Raw genomic sequence first — 18777 nt, forward strand, 5'->3', positions numbered from 1 at the left:
GTTACAAATACGTTCTTATTAATTTAAATTTGATTTATAGATGGCAAGAACATGAACAGGCTGAAGTAATGACCTGAGGTTAGTCATTGCTCAGTGAAGGATTGACAGAGTTAGCTATGAGGCTGTCAACATCATGTTCATTTTGATAATATCTAGTGAGATAACTCATCTAAAATGACAGAACATCATATAATGCATCCATTGCTAACACTAGCTCATGTGCTATTGTTTTCCCATCAAAATGATGAAAGGGTGGATTAAAATGGTTATTACAGAAGACTAATAACAGCATGGGAATATTGTTTTTTAAAAATTAAGTAGAGAAGGAAAACAATAAGAAACATCGGTCTTAGTAAATTGTCAGTTTATATGTTCAAATTTAGTTTTACTTGGACCATAGCATAAAAATTGCTCAATAATTAAGTAGGCCCTCCTGAAAGACCCAAACTCCAACTGATATTTATTATTAACTGATGTGAAACTGATGTTTCCAATGTTCAAAATATATTATTTTGTGTTCCACAGAAGAAAGAAAGTCATGCAGGTTTGGAAGAACACGAAACAACAGTAAATTATAACAGCATTTATTTTATTTTTTTGTGAACTTTACCTTTAAGCATCATGTCCAAATAAACTGAAAGACAGACCACACAGAAAACACAAAATAATACTTTGCAAAAAAAAAAATAAAAAAAAAAAAAATCCATTGTTTGGGTTTGATTATAAAATGTAAACAACTTCTTTTCATATTTACATTTTTATTACTTAGATGAACATGGTATTTACATGGTATAACAAGTGGCACTTCATTATCTTCTGAGCTGCCTTCAAAAGGGTATTTTTCCTTCTTAGTTCTAAATAAAAAATGTAAAATTTACATTTTCTTTAAAAAAGGACAATCTTTTGTGTGTACACTGCAATAAAACCTCCTTATCCTACTGTCAGAAATCTTTAAAAAACAAAAAAAATTATATATATTTTTTTTTGTATGATTGCTTACGCACTAAAACTAAAAATAACAGTTAGTGAAACCTTACATTCAAGCCAACACTGTAAGCAATTGCTGTAAATTTACAGCCAATTTTCAACACTAAAATACTGTTTTCATGTTAAACAGTTTAGTACTGTAGTTAGCAATGCATTGTGGGTTGCTTAACTTGGAGCAACAGGACAGAGGCCCTAAACAGTATGCTGATGTTTTAAATTACAGGAAACTACAGTATTTTTTAGAAACTGCGTTGACTGGAGAATTTGGAGCACGGTCAGAAGTTTGATACAACGTTAGTCTTTTAAATTGAGGCTACTGCTTTTGTTTCGGTAAAATTTCTTTAAAAAAATACAGAAATAATTTGCCATCAACTCCTGAAGGGACTTCAGGAACCATCATTTGGAAAGGAGATTTTCCAGAAGAGGACGCACAATTTAAATGACGTGCATACACATCATCGAATGTTCTTCATCAACATCCATCGGGTCTACAAATTAAAAGGTAATTAAAATCTTATTCATATTGCCAAGAATGTTTGATATCAAACTGATGCTCAGGAGCTTGTCTTGCTAGGGATTTTAACATGTCATTATCAGCAAGTCTTAGATTTGAATAGTCAAAACAATATTACTTTTGGGTGGTTTTTTGTTTAATTTTGAAACGCCGAACGTCTGCATCCGAGTAACAACACTTGAGGCAATCGACAGATGGAGGCAGCAGGAAAATATCATTAGCATACTGGAATAATTAGCTTATCTTGCCCGGTGATTAAGGATTTATTTCAAACAAACCATAAGATTATTGGAACATCGGCTAACCGAGATGGTTTTGGTGAGTTTTATTTTGTTTGTGTCGACGTTTAATGAAATGTGTTTTACAAACAGTTAACAAGAAAATTAAGCTAACGTTAATTGTAGTTTGGTCAAAGAGAGACACTTGAATCCACAAGGCTTTGCATTTTTCTGTTTAAATGGAAAATTGGTGAGAAAATATTGCCTTTCTGGACTCTTTGTGAATGCATTTTGTTTATTTATATGTCGCTGCGCGTCTCACATCGCCTAACGTTAACGTTACTGCTACTTCTCCCAACTGTTTTAGAGAGTTTTGTCAAACCGTTTGGCTTCATCTGTGGCTTTTCTTTCACAATCGTAACATTGCAACTCGGTTAAGGTTAAACATTTCTGCGTGAAGACTGATACGGTGTCACTAAAGCCAGCAGCCGTAATCAAGACTAATCGGGCAGTAACAAAATGTTCCCCTGTCAGATCTGTTGCCATAACTGTGCCACAATAGTGACATACGTAAGGCACATGAGAATTCATAAAAATACACCTAATTTAACTTTTAAGTGTGTTTTGCCAGATTGCAGTCAGACTTTTCAAAACTTTTCAACTTTTAAGTGTCACACTTACAGACATAACAAACGTGTAGTTAGGCCTACTTTGTCTGGTGTTGAACTAACATGTCATGTTGATATCTGCAGTGCAAGATGTGAGACTTTGACGTTATTTTACTCTCATTTGAAAACACACATTAGAGAGGGGAAAACAGTCGCTTGTCCTTATAGACACTGTAGCAAGAGCTTTACAGTTCTATCAACATTCACATCACACATGAGTCGGAAACATAAAAATGGTGCTGAGGAAAATTTGGCTGAGTCCGTTGTGAATCCTGGCGTTTCCCATGAGAGTGAACAAGTTCAGTCTGATATGCAGATTGATCCTCCCAGTGATGCAGGTGATGAACAAGAGATTTACCCAGAGATTGCTGATGAATCACAGTTTTTTAAAAATTTAGCCCTTTTTTATTTGAAATTGCAAGCCAAGTGTTTGCTTCCATCCTCTGTCATCCAAACAATTATTGAAGATTTTCAGGAAATACATGATATAAGCCAGTCACATTTGCTGTTCAAACTTAAAGAGAAGTTGATTACACTTGGGATTTCTGAACCTGACACAAACAATGTGATTGATGTCATGAAAACTGAGGACCTCTTTAGGACCTGCAACACTCAGCCACTGAAAACTGATCAGAAAAGAAAAACAGTTTTCAAGAACAGCTTCAACTATGTTGAGCCAGTTCAGATCTGTCTAGGTCAGAATGAGGCAGGCAAAGAGTGTTTTGCCCAGTATGTTCCTATTAAACAGACAATTGATTCTCTATTCCACTGCCAGTCAGTGCAGGAACAATATAAGCAAGTACACTCCAGTATTGGTTCTAAGGATATTCTTAAGGATGTGTGGGATGGCAAAAATATGGCTGAGAATGTTCTCTTCCAAACGGAGAGCTCATCACTGAGCTTGATCCTGTATCAGGATGCTTTTGAAGTGGTAAACCCACTGGGATCTGGAAAGAAAAAACATAAGATACTTGCAGTGTATCTAACTCTTGCAGATTTAATGCCACACAACAGATCCAGGACTGATCAAATGCAACTTGTTCTTCTCTGTAAAGAAAACGATTTTAAGTATTTTGGTCAAGACTTGGTTATGGGCACCCTCGTCGATGATCTTAAAGATCTTGAGCTCAATGGTGTTACCCTGTCTGATGGAAAGGTCTACAAGGGAACTTTGTGTGCCATTGCAGGTGACAACCTAGGCTCACATAACATAGGAGGCTTTGTGGAGAACTTCAGCAGGAGTTCACACTTCTGCAGATATTGTGATATCAGCAGAGAAGCATTCCATGCAGATCCTCTTATCCTGGGCACAAAACGCACAGTGCAGTCATACAGTGGTCATGTTCAGAGCAGTGAAGGACAGTCTACATCTAGTGGAGGTGTTAAATTTGACTCTGTGTTTAATACGCTCAAATACTTCCATGTATGTCAGCCTGGGTTGCCTCCATGTCTTGGCCATGATCTTTTTGAAGGTATTGTATCCTCTGATCTGGCACTGTACATTAACCATCTTGTTAAGGTGGATAAAATGTTTAGCTATATTGAGTTGAATCGACGAATAAATCAGTTCAAGTATCTCTGTAGGGATGCTAATGACAAACCATGTGAGGTTAATCCAGAGGGTGGAAAACTTGGGGGACATGCTGTGCAGAATTGGTGTTTGCTGAGAATGTTGCCCGTTTTGATCGGAGACAAAGTAAAAAATCCAGGTGACAACAAAGTATGGCAGTTGGTTTTGCAACTTAGAGAAGTTGTGGACCTCATTTGTGCACCTGCAATTTCAAATGGTCAGATAGCCTACCTAAGAGTTCTGATTGATGAATATTTGCATTGCCGAATACAAACCTTTCCTGACAACCCACTGAAGCCCAAACATCATTATGTCAGTCATTATCCTGAGCTCATTATCCAGTTTGGGCCACTTATTCGCCTATGGACTTTAAGATTCGAGAGCAAACACGCATATTTTAAGCAGTGTTTGAGAAAATTGCGCAACTTTAAGAATCCATGTTCTACTCTTGCAGAGAGACATCAGCTTCTGCAGGCCTTTCTGAGTGCTGGTACCTTCTTCCCTCCAGGTGTTTCAGTGGAGAGGGGCACACAGTTTTTCTCAGATGACTACAATGATGTAATCATAGAAGCAGTTGCACATCACAATTTTGAGTCCACAAACACTCTGATAGCCAATGAAGTGACTGTGAAGGGGACAAAATACAGAAAGAACATGCTCATTGTGATTGATGATGATGATGAGGGGCTTGTCACTGGAAAAATCAAAGTGGTTCTCGTTCATAAGGATTCAGCGGTATATTTTATTGCTGAAAAGTATCGTGCCCTGCGTATTCCTGACATGGGTGTTTACAGCCTCACACTGATGCAGAGAAGCTACTGTTGTATTAATCAGGAGAATCTGCTAGATTACTATCCCTTGCCTGAGTACACTGTCCATGGCACACCACTGATAATTCTTCACCATTCTTTCCCTCTAGTCCAGAATGATGGCGAACATGAGTGAAGAAATCAAAGAGATCATCTGCAAGACCTTGCCAAATCTGTCTGAAGAGACCCAGTTACAAATAATATCAAAACTTCAGAGCTCCGGCTTGGAGTCAAAAGAAGACTTAAAATATGTACAACAGGAAGACATTGCTGATCTGTTACCTGTTATCCAGCGCAGAAAACTCCTGGATGCATTCAAGTTAGGTATGGTTAATTTAGTGTGCCATTCTCTTGTTATATTCTCTTGTTTATTCAGTTGTGGAATTTCTTTTTTCTGAAACTACATAATGCACCTTTAAACTTTTCAAATATGCCTAATATAAGGAGAGTTAAGTAGACTTTTGGCCAAATGTCTGCAGTGACTCTGATATAGTTTATTAGTTATGTGCCCTAATTCTTTTTTTGTTTGTTTGTTTTTTTAGAAACCGAGACAGTTACATTGGATCTTCAAGTCATTCCAACTTCGTCACCACTGACGAGTAGTGATTGGTCGGTGTCTGGGTCTTCATCACCAACATTATGCACTCCGCCTAATTCTAGCTCATCACAGCTATCGGCCATTTCATCATGTTCAAGCCAGGCAAGAAACAGCGAGCCAAGCAACAGACCTTCCACATCTCAGATACTGAAAACATGGCCAGAAACATTCCAGGTCCCTTGGGAACAAATGCCACAGGAAATTCGTTCTGCAATTGCAGATGGCAAGAGACCTAAACCAGTTGAGCGACGCCAGATGGTACGAGTACTCGCGGATGAAATGAGAAGGTATGAAGCTAACCCCACTCGCGCACAGTGCCTAACTGTGGTTCGAAATATCATCAGGCAGTACCCAAAGAGTTTTGCTGATATTGCACCAGATGGGTCACTTCTGTGTGGAGGTTATACATCACTTTTGATTCAATTGAAAAACCGCATTGAGAATGTGAACCGTGACGGAAGCTTCTCATGCCACCGATCCTCTACAGGCAAGAGGGGTCCAACTGACACATATGGTTGTACACGTTTTCAGCCAGAGCTACCCCCAGAAGAAACCGTTGACACTGTGGAGAAGCACCGCCAGAGACTGGAGGACATTTACAGACAAGAGGGTGCAGGTGGAGCCGAAAGAGCAGAAGTTAAAAATCTAATGGAGCTCACATTCTCTCTACAACGTCGCCATATAAATACTCTTCCACCACCTGACATTGAAGATATGAAAAGCAAATGGCCTTTTCTTTTCACACCAAGGTATATATACGCACATTTTGAGTTGCTCACAGACATCAATGTGCTTCGTAGCTTGGAACTCAGTATGGAGGAATGTGGAAGAGCCATCACAGAATACTTCAGGGGAAAACCTACCAACAAAGATGTCAAGGATGTCCTCTCTAATGGTGAAGAAAATGAGATGGCACTTCGTGTTGTTCAATTGCTCATGGCACACTTTGGAGAGGACCTAACCGGACTGATCCTCCTTACAGATGTAAGTTTTATTTTTTCTTTAGCCACAAAAGGGTTCATACTACTTTTTAGACATTTGCAGTAGAACTCCCCAAGACCTGTACAAATAAAATTGTTACCCTTTACCCAATTTTGAATGCCAAATCTATTTAGCAGTTTGACTGTAGGTACTTCAGAAGCCTACCTCATTCACCTCTAGGTTACTCTCACGTAGTGTTTACTAATTATTGACCTTTTTACAATTTTTCTTCTTAAAAATCATATTATGGTAATCATTATGTATTTGTTCCCTAAAGGTGTCTGCCACTGCAGCTGACGTTGAGACAACTCTCAATCTTCCTGCAAGTCCTCGCCTGATACTGCCTGGTATACATTTCATTTAAATTCCTTAATAGACACATTATATATCATATCGACCATTCATCTTGAGTTTACAAATGTTTACACAAGGTAACATGCATTCCCATGTTGCTATGACTTGAAGTTTCAGGTGCAACAGGGCAAGTCACAATTAAAGGTTGGATGATCACTTTTGAGGGCCGTGTAATATCTGAGGGCATCACACCAACATTTGCAACGGGACTTGCTGCTGTGTTTGCAATCTACTATATATTCAACCTTCAATATCAAGATGAGGCAGCCTGCACTCTGGAATTCATTCAGAGGTAAAACCCCTTCATTCCTTGTCATCATTATATGGATATATACAATTAAATGAATGTGTATGTGTTTGTATTTTTGCATAAAATGGTATTAGTACTGTACATTTCAAGCCACAACACACACACACACGGTATTTTTTTGGACTATAGGCTTTATCATAATTCCATTTGATGTCACTTCTATATGTCATTCAAATCCACTCTATTTGTGCAATGAAGAAAGACAAAAAACAATTAATTGCATTTAATTGAATGTACACAAAACAGTATGTTGTTGCAACCCCACTCTGATCTTAGACTATTTTGATTTCAGGCGCTTCATTGGTATAAATCCAGAGAGAGGGACAAAGGCCAAAAGGGGCAAGGTTGTCTCCAAGAAGAAAGGTGTGATCGTCCAGAAGAAGTCTTCTGCAGTCAATACACACGTCGCCATGCTACTGAAGAATCTCCTTGACTTTGAATGGAACTTCATATAGATCGGTGAGCTCTTTAATCTCACTCTCTTTGTTTTGACAGTCTGGCATTGCCACATTAAGCCACAAGAGAACTGGTATTATTACTTCATAAACATTAGCTTGGAGTGTATACTGTACATACCTTATTGTATAGTTTATTTGTTTGTATGATTATGATTGTTTGTTGTTGTTTGACAGTGGCAACACTGGAATAATGCTGCAGAGAGGAACAGCTACCAAAGTGATGGTCATCTCTCCTGGATCCACAAGAACTAAAACGTAAAAACACAAGCCTACCTCACAGGACTATTTTCAGAGGTAAAAACATAAGCCTACCTCACAGGACAATTTTAAGAGGTAACCTGCAAGTCTAGTGGCACAGATGCCTACCTTACAGTTTCATCCCTAAATGTTTTTTTATTGATGCATATGATGCATATTGTCAAAATGTTTTACTGTACTATAATAGTTTCAAAATGGCCTTAATGCACATTTTCAAAATGTTCTGAAGTTTGTTTTCGAAATGTTGCCAATTCTGCATGTTCAAAATGTTACTATGAAAGTATATTTTTACAGACAATACATTGCATATTATGTAAATCTTTTAAGTTGACTTTTGAGGAAATTTTAATCTAACTCACAGGACTATTTTAAGAGGAAAAACATGCGCCTGTGGGCTTTTTTCCCCCAAAACATTGCCAAAGATGCTTGTATGCTGAATGTTCTTACTCATTTAATCAATAAGGTCTTAATGTTCCTTAAATAGTCTTAATAGTGTAGTTTTCCAAGAGAATTTGGTAAGTGTTCAAACTTAAAGGGTTAGTTCACCCAAAAATGAAAATTCTGTCAGTAATCACTCACCCTCATGTTGTTCCAACCCCGTAAGACTTTCGTTCATCTTCAGAACACAAATTAAGATATTTTTGATGAAATCTGAGAGCTGTCTCACTCCTCCATAGGCTTCTAAGGGATTGAAACTTGCCGGCCCAGAAAAGTTACTAAAGACATTGTTAAAATAGTCCAAGTGACTACAGTGGCTCAACCATACGTTTATAAAGCGACGAGAATACTTTTTGTGTGCAAAAAACAAACAAAAATAACGACTTTATTCAACTAGTAATTTTCTTCTGCGTGGGTCTGAGTATATTCACGTAGTGTAACAGTGCAGCGCTTCTGGGTTGTACGTCACCACGTAGGCTCACTATTGGCCGTAGCTGGTCATGTGTGTGATGCGTGTGATGTACAACCCAGAAGCGCTGCACTGTTACACTACGTGAATATACTCAGACCCACGCAGAAGAAAATTACTAGTTGAATAAAGTCGTTATTTTTGTTTGTTTTTTGCACACAAAAAGTATTCTCGTCGCTTTATAAACGTATGGTTGAGCCACTGTAGTCACTTGGACTATTTTAACAATGTCTTTAGTAACTTTTCTGGGCCGGCAAGTTTCAATCCCTTAGAAGCCTATGGAGGAGTGAGACAGCTCTCAGATTTCATCAAAAATATCTTAATTTGTGTTCTGAAGATGAACGAAAGTCTTACGGGGTTGGAACAACATGAGGGTGAGTGATTACTGACAGAATTTTCATTTTTGGGTGAACTAACCCTTTAAATAAAATAAAAAAGTCAACTATAGATTTTGCCCTTCACGTTTGGTAAAGGGTTAGGGGCAGTCTCTGACGAGCAATCTAAGAGTTTAAGTTTATTGCCATAGTCTAAAGCAGACACTACTTTTCCATTTTTTGTATTCATGTTGATATTAACATTGCTCTTTGAAATAAAGGTATTTGATTTTGAAGTTTGTATTGCTTATTTTGCATAATATTCACAATAATGTATATCTTAAGCAACTGTCTATAGGCCTGAGAATAATGAAGTTTATTGCAATCAATACTGATTGCAATAAAGACTGATATTTTAGTAAACTGATACATTTAGTTATTGTATTATCTACTGTGCCTGTCTACAGTAAACTGTGAAAAGTTAAAGTAACAACCTAAACAATATTGTAATTTCCAAATAATCAGAAATATGCTGCATTTTTTTTTACTGTATTAGACTGTGAAATCATTTAACAGTGTGACTACAGAAATATACTGTATTTCTGGTTTACAGACTACTACTGTAAAATTACGGTATATTGCTGGCGTCTTTGCTGCCAGCTTTTTACTGTAAATTATAGAAATACAGAAATATACCATTTTTCTGGTTTACAGACTACTACCGTAAAGTCATTTTACGTATGAATACCGTAAAAATAACGGTATACTGCTGGCGTCTCTGCTGCCAGCTCTTTACTGTTATTTTACAGGAACATTTTTTACAGTGAAGGAGCAAAACCTCAGCCCAGATCTGCACAAGCCTCACACGTTTTGCAAATTACTACACACACTTCTCTACATAAGACACAGAAATCCAACATGATGTCACTTCTTTGCAATTTTAAAATTTCCAAAATACCACACTTATGAACCAATTGTTCAAACATGGCCATCAAATGTGCAGACACTCAGGCGCTTAATTGTAAACTCAACCATCAGGTAAGCATTACAAAAAGGTGAGTTTAACTGTCTTCAACAAAAATGGAAGGTAACGTTGCTGTAAGAGGAAGAAGAAGAGGGATGATGAGAGGAAGTGATAGACCTGGTCACCTGGAGGAGGATGTGGACAGAAAAGACGAGGATCACATTTACCAGATGCAATACGAGCAACCTTGGTTGACCATGTTGTAAACCATTGATTACCATTTAGAGAGGCTGGACAGAGAGTTCAGTCCAACCTCAGCAGATACAATAAATCTGACATTTCGACAAAAGCACAGGTTCAAAAAACAACAACTTTTCTCTACTGTCTACAGTACAATCAGTACAACGTAGCCTACCTTATGACCTCCATCAGTACTTTTTATTACCCATTCACTGTATTCCATATTTGTGCGCTGTCCTGTGACATTTTACATTTTGATTGGTCAACACAGAATTGAGGGTCGAGAACGTGAAGGAGGAAGGGGCCCCATATTCACAGAGGAAAAAGAGATACGCCAAAACATGGTTTTGGCCAATAATGCAATACGGCTCAGAGAAAATCAAACAAACATCCTCATTGTCCACACAGTTTTCAATAATGTCCATCAGGTCTCTATCAACACAGGGGTGAATTCTTAAAAAACATCACATACAGATGAAACAACTCTACCTAATGCCATTTGAAAGGAATTGTGAAAGGGTAAAAGACCTGCGGCATGAATATGTGGAGGTAAGTAATGTACACCTCAGTATTGTGCACTGCACATAGAACCTTTTTACATGTAAATTTACAGTAGGCCTATATTGGACTACACAATGTTGTCTTTTTTCCCCCCGAGTTTTGTTAATTGATGCTGATCCAATCCCACATGAATTTATCTTAATAAATTAGGCTGGGTTTAACCTGACAAAAGTAAGAAGAGAGAAACATCATTGACCACAGAGCAATTTTGAATGTCCCGGGCCAATGTGGTGGTAACTCATGCTATTTTAATTCATGCTTTCTTTTTGTCTCCACAAATGTTTCTGTTATTTATGTACTATATTCTATGTAGAATATGTTCTGATTTTCAGTGCAAAATTGACTTTTGACTGATTTTACAATGTGGAGAGAAATATTTTCCTCAAAGTTCAGTATTGGTGTTGTGTTAGGTCAATATATTCATGAAAAAATCTAAATGTCACAAGTGTTTAAAATTTAGCACAGCAGTGTGTAAGTGGTTCAAACAGAATCAGATTGCATGAATCATGTGTGTGCCATACGCTGTCAAAATTGGGTTTTGTTAAATTATTGTAAAGTTTAGAATGAAGTGTTTAGTTTTGCTCTGCTCTGCTACTTGTGTGTTTATTTCCAAAACTGTAATTAAAGTTTTAATTTAGCTGAAAACCAAAACTGAAATCGAAAATAAAGTTTTGTTAATTAAATCTTGGGAATTAAATACTTTAAATACTGGTTAAATCCTTATGCTGCTTAGGGTGTCATGATTAGGCGATAAAATGAAACCAGTCGTCATAAACTTCTTCAGCAACGAGCTAACTCTTGATATATCAGTCTAAAATTTTTACATATTGTTACGCTACCATTATTTTTGTTCATGATGAAGAGCATCCTTTTTGCAGCAATGTTGTAGCTGCAGTAGCTTTTGTTGTTCGTAGGAAATAGACACTGACAGAGTCAAACGCGTCATTGGAGAAACTCAATTAAAAATAACTCTTTCAGTTTATGATTATACCTGATGTATTCAGATATATTTGATATTTTTCTCTATGATATACACTACCGTTCAAAAGTTTGGGGTCTGTAAGATTTTTTCATGTTTTTGAAAGAATTCTCTCATGCCCACCAAGGCTGCATTTATTTAATGAAAAATACTATAATTATATTTTAATATATTTTAAACTTTAATTTAGTCCTGTGATAGCAAAGCCCTCCAAAACTATTTTGGTCAAAACTGATAAAAAAAATTAAAATAATTATGTTTGGGCTGTTTCAAATTTAAATAATTTAAAAATAATTTTGGTTGCCGAAATATCGGTGCATCACTAACAGTAAATACCACGAATTCATTATTCATTAAATTGAACGATTGTTATTGGAATCACTGAAGAATTACTGTTCGACCAGCTCCTCCTGATTCTCCCCTCCCTCTTGTCAAGCCTCGTCCTCCTCTTGTCACACCAACCCCTCCTCTTCCTCTGCCTCTTCCACCCCCCGCAATGTTTCCTCTTCCTCTGCCTCTTCCAGCACCTATAATGTTTCCTCTTCCTCTTCCACCCCCCGCAATGTTTCCTCTTCCTCTGCCTCTTCCAGCACCTATAATGTTTCCTCTTCCTCTTCCTCTGCCTCTTTCACCCCCTGCAATGTTTCCTCTTCCTCTTCCAGCACCTATAATGTTTCCTCTTCCCCTGCCTCTTCCAGCACCTATAATGTTTCCTCTTCCTCTGCCTCTTCCAGCACCTATAATGTTTCCTCTTCCTCTGCCTCGTCCACCCCTAACAGTGTTTCCTCTTCCTCCGCCTCCTCCGCCTCCACCGCCCCTTCCCCATCCTCGCCCACTGAAACTCAGGTCAGTGAATCGGTCATTGAGGGATACGGCAGTCTGCGAAACAAAGTAAAAACAGAGGCTCTAAAAACTGATGAACAATCTAATTGTGTAAGCTTATAGAAAAAGAATACAACTTTACTGTCTTTACACACACAAGGCCAATAAAATTTAATAAATGTCTGACTCTCCTACTTTACCGGGTGTACAGGCTTTGCCGGATGGCTAAACTCACCTGGTTAGTGGTTGCTTTGTAGTTAAATTGCAGAGGAATCCCCTTAGGTAAAGAAGAACCGGCTCCTCTAGAAGATCTCCCCCTTAACACTACCCCACCCCTCCTAGCCGGAATAGGTGTCTTCCTGATGGAGTGAAAAAAGCAAGAGAGGCACAAAGAATTGCTAAACAAAGAAGGACTTACAACCAGTGAATTAGAAGCCAGCGAGAAAGTTCATTCACTCACACAGCGACAGGTGCAGATGTAGCATTTGGCAGGGAAACTGTCAGCGTTGAGCCAGATGGTGCTGTTCTTTGACTTCAGTGTGTGTTTGGATGTGGATGTGACAGACACACAGAGAGAAAGACAATTTGTTAACACACCTTGAGAGTACTTTTTAGAATATGTCATATTCACACGTAAAGAAACTCACCTTCTTATTTTCTGATACTTTTGCAATTTCTCAGTCATATTTGTGGCAGAAAACTGAAGAAACAAAGACAAAGCACAGAACTGTAGGTTTAAAACATTGTAACAGGAAGGTCAATCCATGTGTAAGTCGTGTATAATGTATTTCTTTTTTAAAATAAAGATTGCCCTTCTTACCCCTAGATTGTCTAATACAAATGGTCTTCCACCCCTTTGTCCTCTTGCTGACATTGCACCCCTAGAACAACAAAAACATGACTATGACACAATTAAGCAATTACATTAAACTACTATCTGTGCTATTGTAAGTTTACAGCTCTATTTCTATAAGTGTAATGTTATTTATAAGATGATTTCAATATCTTATGTCACAACGCATAACTTAATGGGTTAATAGGAGTCTATTGTCAGTAGTTTATCAGATCATAAGATTTTATGCTTATTTCCTATGTGCTGTTCTGTTGTATTACATCTGAAGTGTTCTGATATATTTGATACGATATGTATCAAAAGTTAATTGTCTGTAAGATTTTAAATGTTTTTGAAAGATGTTTATGCTCACAAAGGCTGTGTTTATTTGATCAAAAATACAGTAAAAACAGTAATATTGTGAAATAATTTTTTTCTATTGGAATATATTTAAATTGTATTTTATTCCTGTGATGGCAAAGCTGAATTTTCAGCATCATTACTCCAATCTTCAGTGTCAAATGATCATCCAGAAATCATTCTAACATGCTGATTTGGGGCTCAAAAACATCTTATATAATTATCAATGTTGAAAACAGTTGTGCTGCTTAATTTTTTTGTGGAAAGAGTGCAATTTTTTTCAGGATTCTTTGATGAATAGAAAGTCTCTACAACACCCTCTTCAAGGTCTGAATTTTTTAGTTGATGATAAGCTACAGCTGTATTATCTGAGCTTCTCTTTGAGGACAGAGAAGCAAAACTGACCTAGGCTGCATGGAATACATTTTCTATTACTTCTCTCTTCTGCATCTCTGGCTTTCAGTGCATATATTAATGCAGATGTTATGGCTTCAAATTAATGACAGAGACCAAGAGTTGAGATTGGGCTATGGATTGGAAGACTATTCTCATGATGAAAACCAGAGGACTAGTTCTCATCAATTAGCATCTCATCAATTAACTTCAGTCATATGTCATATGTCATATATTTCATATTGTCCTGCTCACTGTTTAATTTTAAGAGAATATAATAATAAATACTTATTATATATCACTATATAATACTTTAGCAATAAATTATTTAGATTTATTACTACTTGCATTTTATTGGTATTAATAAGCTTGGATATTACCCCATCAGATTTTAGGCTTATTTCCTATGTATTGTTCTGTTGTATTACACCTGAAGTGTTCTGATTAGTCCATTAGTAAATATGTATGATACTGTATTATTATTATGGTATGAAACTCTATTATTGATATTTTCTTTTGATAATGAAGTAAAAAAAATAATAATTCAGATTCAGATTTTAAAGGCACAGTATGCAAGTTTCACTGCTAGAGATCGCTAATTCAAAACAATAACAAAGCAATCTGACGAGAATCAGGCAGAAATGGTGTTCATGGGTGGGCTAATGTATTTAATGTTTTATTAACGTTACTATAGTATGAAGCTGGGCGGGGCTGAAAGCCCCGGGACATTTTTTTTTACAGTATAAAGTGGACAGGAAGTGGGAGAGAGAGAGGGGGATGGGATCGGGAAAGGTCCACGAGCCAGGACTCAAACTCGGGTCGCCTGAAGCGCAACGGCGCTACATGTCGGCAGGCTGCCCACAAGATCATCGGCACCGACAAGCCAGGGACATTTTACGTTGCTGTTTTTATTATGCTTATATGCCGTAGTTGGCCACTTCCACTCCTTTCGTTTTGTTATTTATGCATATTTTACAATTAAAGTTATGTTTAATGTTCGTCTCCTTCTTCCCTTAACTTTCTTACAGTAATTCTTGATCACTTAAATGAACATTATCTTATTTCATTCTAAAGAACCACCTATAAGTGCTGAATTACTACTCATACAGGTTACTTTATATGTCAAATTAAAATTGTGAAGTAACACAGCGCTGTTTTACTTAGTCAAAACAATCATACTAAAAATACATTTGAGTGAGTTGAAAGTTATGTTATAATGTTACTCTGGGCCCTATTTTAACGATCTGAAACGCAAGTGTCAAGCGCAAAACGCAAGTAACTTTGTGGGCGGGTCTTGGGCGCTGTTGCAATTATACCGGCGGGATAAATGACTCTTGCGCCCGACGCAAATCTAAAATGGGTTGGTCTGAAGTAGCTTCATTATTCATAGGTGTGGTTCGGGCGTAACGTGAAATAAACCAATCAGAGCGCTTTTTCCGTAGCGGATTGCTATTGTAACGCGCCAGGAGCGGTTCACAGCCGAGGAGGACAACGCTCTTGTCACAGCCATAAGACACAGAGAAGTGACATTGGGGATGGAGAAACCCACCCAAATTAACTTTGGTTAAACAGGCGTATGATAATTGGGGTAAATGTGTAAACTAGATGAATGCTTTTATAATAAATAAATTGTCTGTCTATCTATCTATCTATCTATCTATCTATCTATCTATCTATCTATCTATCTATCTATCTATCTATCTATCTATCGTAATAATGTATGATTTGCAAAAATGAAAACTGCTGCTTCTGTGTAGATTAGAGAATCAAAGTGTATGCCCGTTGTGCACACGCTACATTGATTATGGCCAAGCATGCGCCCTTAAAATAGCACATGAATAGCATGTGCAACGCACCACTGACTTTAAACTAGGTTTTTTCGGTCAGTGGCGGAATTGTTTTCTAAACCTGCAAAATAGCATCAGGGAACGTTTGCGCTGAACCGCCCCGGGGAGCGCAAGTGTATTTCCTAGTTTACCGACGTGCGTCTGTGGAGGGAAAAGTCCTGTAGATAAAATGCTGTATTCCTGTAACTACAAATAAAGCTATTTCTGATTATGCTATGTTAGCCATGCACTTGACAAAATAATGTTGTCTGATTTACTTTTTGGGTACAAACATGTTACTTGAGGTAAATCAAGAAAACAAGAGATTCAAACAATAAGCCTAACCGTGTTGAGCTATATAACAAATTATTTGTTTTCTGTCGAATAAAGGTACCCTATCCAAACAGTTGCTCTCCTGTCTAATAAAAAACATATACAGTATATATTAATAGTAATATATTAAAGCTTCTTTGGTGTTCTTGCGTTTTCTATGAAAGTAAAACCGGAAATTGAGGTTAACGTGGATATAACGTCATAGACAGGCTACACAATGACACAGGCCATTACACTAGTTAAAATAGCTGAATTCTCTGGATTTAAACATTGTAGGAAACATTTGGGATAATGTAAGTACTCAAGTCAACAAAATATATAACACTGTTCTAGTGGTTTTTGGATATTTTAATCCAAAAATCTTACATATTGTGCCTTTAAGATGATAAAGTTGAAACAGAGAAGAGAGTGTAGAACCTGCTCAGTCTGCCTCCTCTTCCTCTACCTCTTCCTCGTCCTCTGAATGTCCCCCTCGATGTGAATGTGGTCTGATCAAACTGTCCATCGGTCTACGGCACAGAGAGAGTAATCACAGTAATAATCGTTGAAATAAATCTTATCAAGGGTTATTCAACCACTGGTTTCAATTACTTAACTCTATTTTAGCCATAGAAACAATAAGACCGTTCATACCGAGGTAGCGGCAGCGGCTCTGTTTAGTGAACCCCCTCTCGACACCATTCCCCTCCCGGCTCCCCTTTGTCTCCTCAAACCTCTCAACCCGCCAGGACCTGTGGGACAAACCTCTATTAGAAACCTGTTAAATAAGCGTTTATACAGTTCATTTGAAGCATTTTTTTTTTTACAGATCTGGCCAGGCAGAAGTCATATGCCAATTGCCCAAATGTGTCAGCTGTCACTAATTGAAGTGTAAGACAGTCAAGTATCAAATGCTTGCCTTGGTACTGCTGCTCTCCTCGCCTGAGTCCCCTCTGCTGCGGAACCTGGTTGAGTTTCTTCAAGACGTTGTTCCTGTTAGAAGCACGTTTACTTTTAGCTCTGTTCGCCTTCTGTTCTTTCTTATTCAGCCTTATAATGTCATCTGTGAAAACAAAAGGAACAAAGTGTTTCGCCTCTGGTTTACTAAAAAAGCAAACATATTCAACTTAAAGATGAATGATTAGATCAAATTAGATACAATTTGGATATAATTCTTGTTTGAGCTAAATAGGAAAAGAATTAGGTAAATGCAGCAAGCAATATATAGGCCTAGGCACCTTATGTTTTTATTTCATGAGTGGGTGAATTTCGCTATGGCAGATATGAAGGATAAATCTTCTAACAGCACAGCAACTACTTTCTACTAATGATATTACACTATTAGGTGTCTTGGTGTTTTGCAGATATTTTGCCTCGGTATCAGTGTATTACAAATTGAGAACTTGAATTTGGTTTTACCTAGAGCCCTTGAATAGAAAATAGTTTACCCAAGGACGCTGGTTTTACCAAACCAAAAGATTTAAAAGGATCAGCTCTTCAGGTTTGTTGAGTAAACAATGGGTCTGTATTAAAATGGTTGACTGACTGGTACTGTCTATGCTAGTCATTTACTGTGTCTGGATGAAAGTTTTATTTTACTTACAGCCTACTTTAAATGTTACTTCTTTTTAGTCCTTCACGTATCATTATAGTCATTTATTATAATACTTAAGTCAAGGCAAATGATTTGAGCACGAGCACGTTGGTTTGACAGCTGTTGAATGTATGTGACAGCTGACCACTGTTCCTCTACAACACGTCCACACAAAAGTGAAACCGACGGATCCTGCTGCCAACTCATCCAAATCACAATGCCTCGCAATTACTAACCTAATGACAAGTCGATTTTGTCCGAGCTTGAAGCGTGAGACTCCTGCATTTGCTCTGTATTCTCCATCTGTACTTCATTCTCCCCCATTTCGTCTTCCAGTGTCGTTGCGCACGCAAAAGTTTCACAAGCGTCGCGTGTCCGTGTTTCTGACGGCTCGAAAACACCAAAATATTTATGCTCGGTAATTTCCAAACGTATGTCAAAAAACACAGACGGACTATGAAACTTTTCTAATCAACCCGGTTTCAAGGCGTTTTCCTTGTGTTTATTTGTGTCGATCGAGTGAGTGAGAGTCAGAGCCCAGCCCGGCAGTGAGTTGAATAGGAGGAGTGACAAGCAATGTGACAAGAGCCCTTAAAATAGCACAATGTCTACTCCTGCTAGGCAGGTCTTTCAAAGGTGCTTTGCAACGCAACTAGCGGCAGGAATCCTCCCCTCAATTATTATGTTTATCACGTATGTTTTAAGGAGTTGATCCAAATTTAAATCCAAAATCCCTTCTAAATAAAACAGTTGTATCCCCTCAGTAGACTATTTAAACACTATTATACATTATTATTATTATAAACATATCAGAATTTGTTGTAAATTGTAAAGTGACTTTTCGCTTTATACCGTAATGAAGGCTAATAAATAGTATAAATTATTTTATAATATCATTATTATTTAAATTCATGTGTGCATTGAATAATCAAATATAAAACATAAATA

General features: G+C 37.5%; 2 protein-coding genes and 1 long non-coding RNA gene across 17 annotated transcripts; 2 read left to right on the forward strand and 1 right to left on the reverse strand.

The window, feature by feature from the left end:
• Positions 1 to 41: 41 nt before the first annotated feature.
• LOC309498449 lies at positions 42 to 11839 on the forward strand. Its single transcript, XR_014205943.1, has 2 exons — positions 42 to 1052; positions 9779 to 11839. It is a non-coding gene; the product is annotated as an uncharacterized lncRNA (long non-coding RNA).
• Positions 1062 to 9766, forward strand: LOC309498420 (uncharacterized protein). 4 transcript variants are annotated; one of them, XM_082169164.1, is made up of 7 exons: positions 1062 to 1489; positions 4877 to 5090; positions 5309 to 6348; positions 6623 to 6692; positions 6811 to 6991; positions 7302 to 7468; positions 7642 to 9766. In XM_082169164.1, the coding sequence occupies exons 2-6, from the start codon at positions 4883 to 4885 to the stop codon at positions 7462 to 7464; spliced, it is 1662 nt and encodes a 553-aa protein (XP_082025290.1). In that variant the 5' UTR covers positions 1062 to 1489; positions 4877 to 4882; the 3' UTR covers positions 7465 to 7468; positions 7642 to 9766. The 4 variants fall into 4 exon arrangements, with proteins under 4 accessions (XP_082025290.1, XP_082025289.1, XP_082025291.1 ...); XM_082169163.1 differs by having other exon boundaries at positions 1062 to 1280; positions 1369 to 1489; positions 7302 to 9766; XM_082169165.1 differs by lacking the exon at positions 4877 to 5090 and having other exon boundaries at positions 6165 to 6348; positions 7302 to 9766.
• Positions 11840 to 11847: 8 nt separating the features above from the next.
• LOC309498428 (uncharacterized protein) lies at positions 11848 to 18419 on the reverse strand. Of its 12 annotated transcripts, none has more exons than XM_082169189.1 (11): positions 18066 to 18419; positions 17155 to 17298; positions 16890 to 16987; positions 16674 to 16765; positions 13333 to 13393; positions 13160 to 13212; positions 12973 to 13044; positions 12748 to 12871; positions 12392 to 12569; positions 12252 to 12325; positions 11848 to 12221 (listed from the first exon to the last, which is right to left on the reverse strand). In XM_082169189.1, the coding sequence occupies exons 1-11, from the start codon at positions 18151 to 18153 to the stop codon at positions 12069 to 12071; spliced, it is 1137 nt and encodes a 378-aa protein (XP_082025315.1). In that variant the 5' UTR covers positions 18154 to 18419; the 3' UTR covers positions 11848 to 12068. The 12 variants fall into 12 exon arrangements, with proteins under 12 accessions (XP_082025315.1, XP_082025314.1, XP_082025306.1 ...); XM_082169188.1 differs by having other exon boundaries at positions 11848 to 12217; positions 12284 to 12325; positions 12356 to 12569; XM_082169180.1 differs by having other exon boundaries at positions 11848 to 12217; positions 12284 to 12325; positions 18066 to 18418.
• Positions 18420 to 18777: the final 358 nt, after the last annotated feature.

The sequence above is a fragment of the Leuciscus leuciscus genome, assembly GCF_965113295.1.
Source record: "Leuciscus leuciscus genome assembly, chromosome: 5".
Classification (NCBI taxonomy): domain Eukaryota; kingdom Metazoa; phylum Chordata; class Actinopteri; order Cypriniformes; family Leuciscidae; genus Leuciscus; species Leuciscus leuciscus.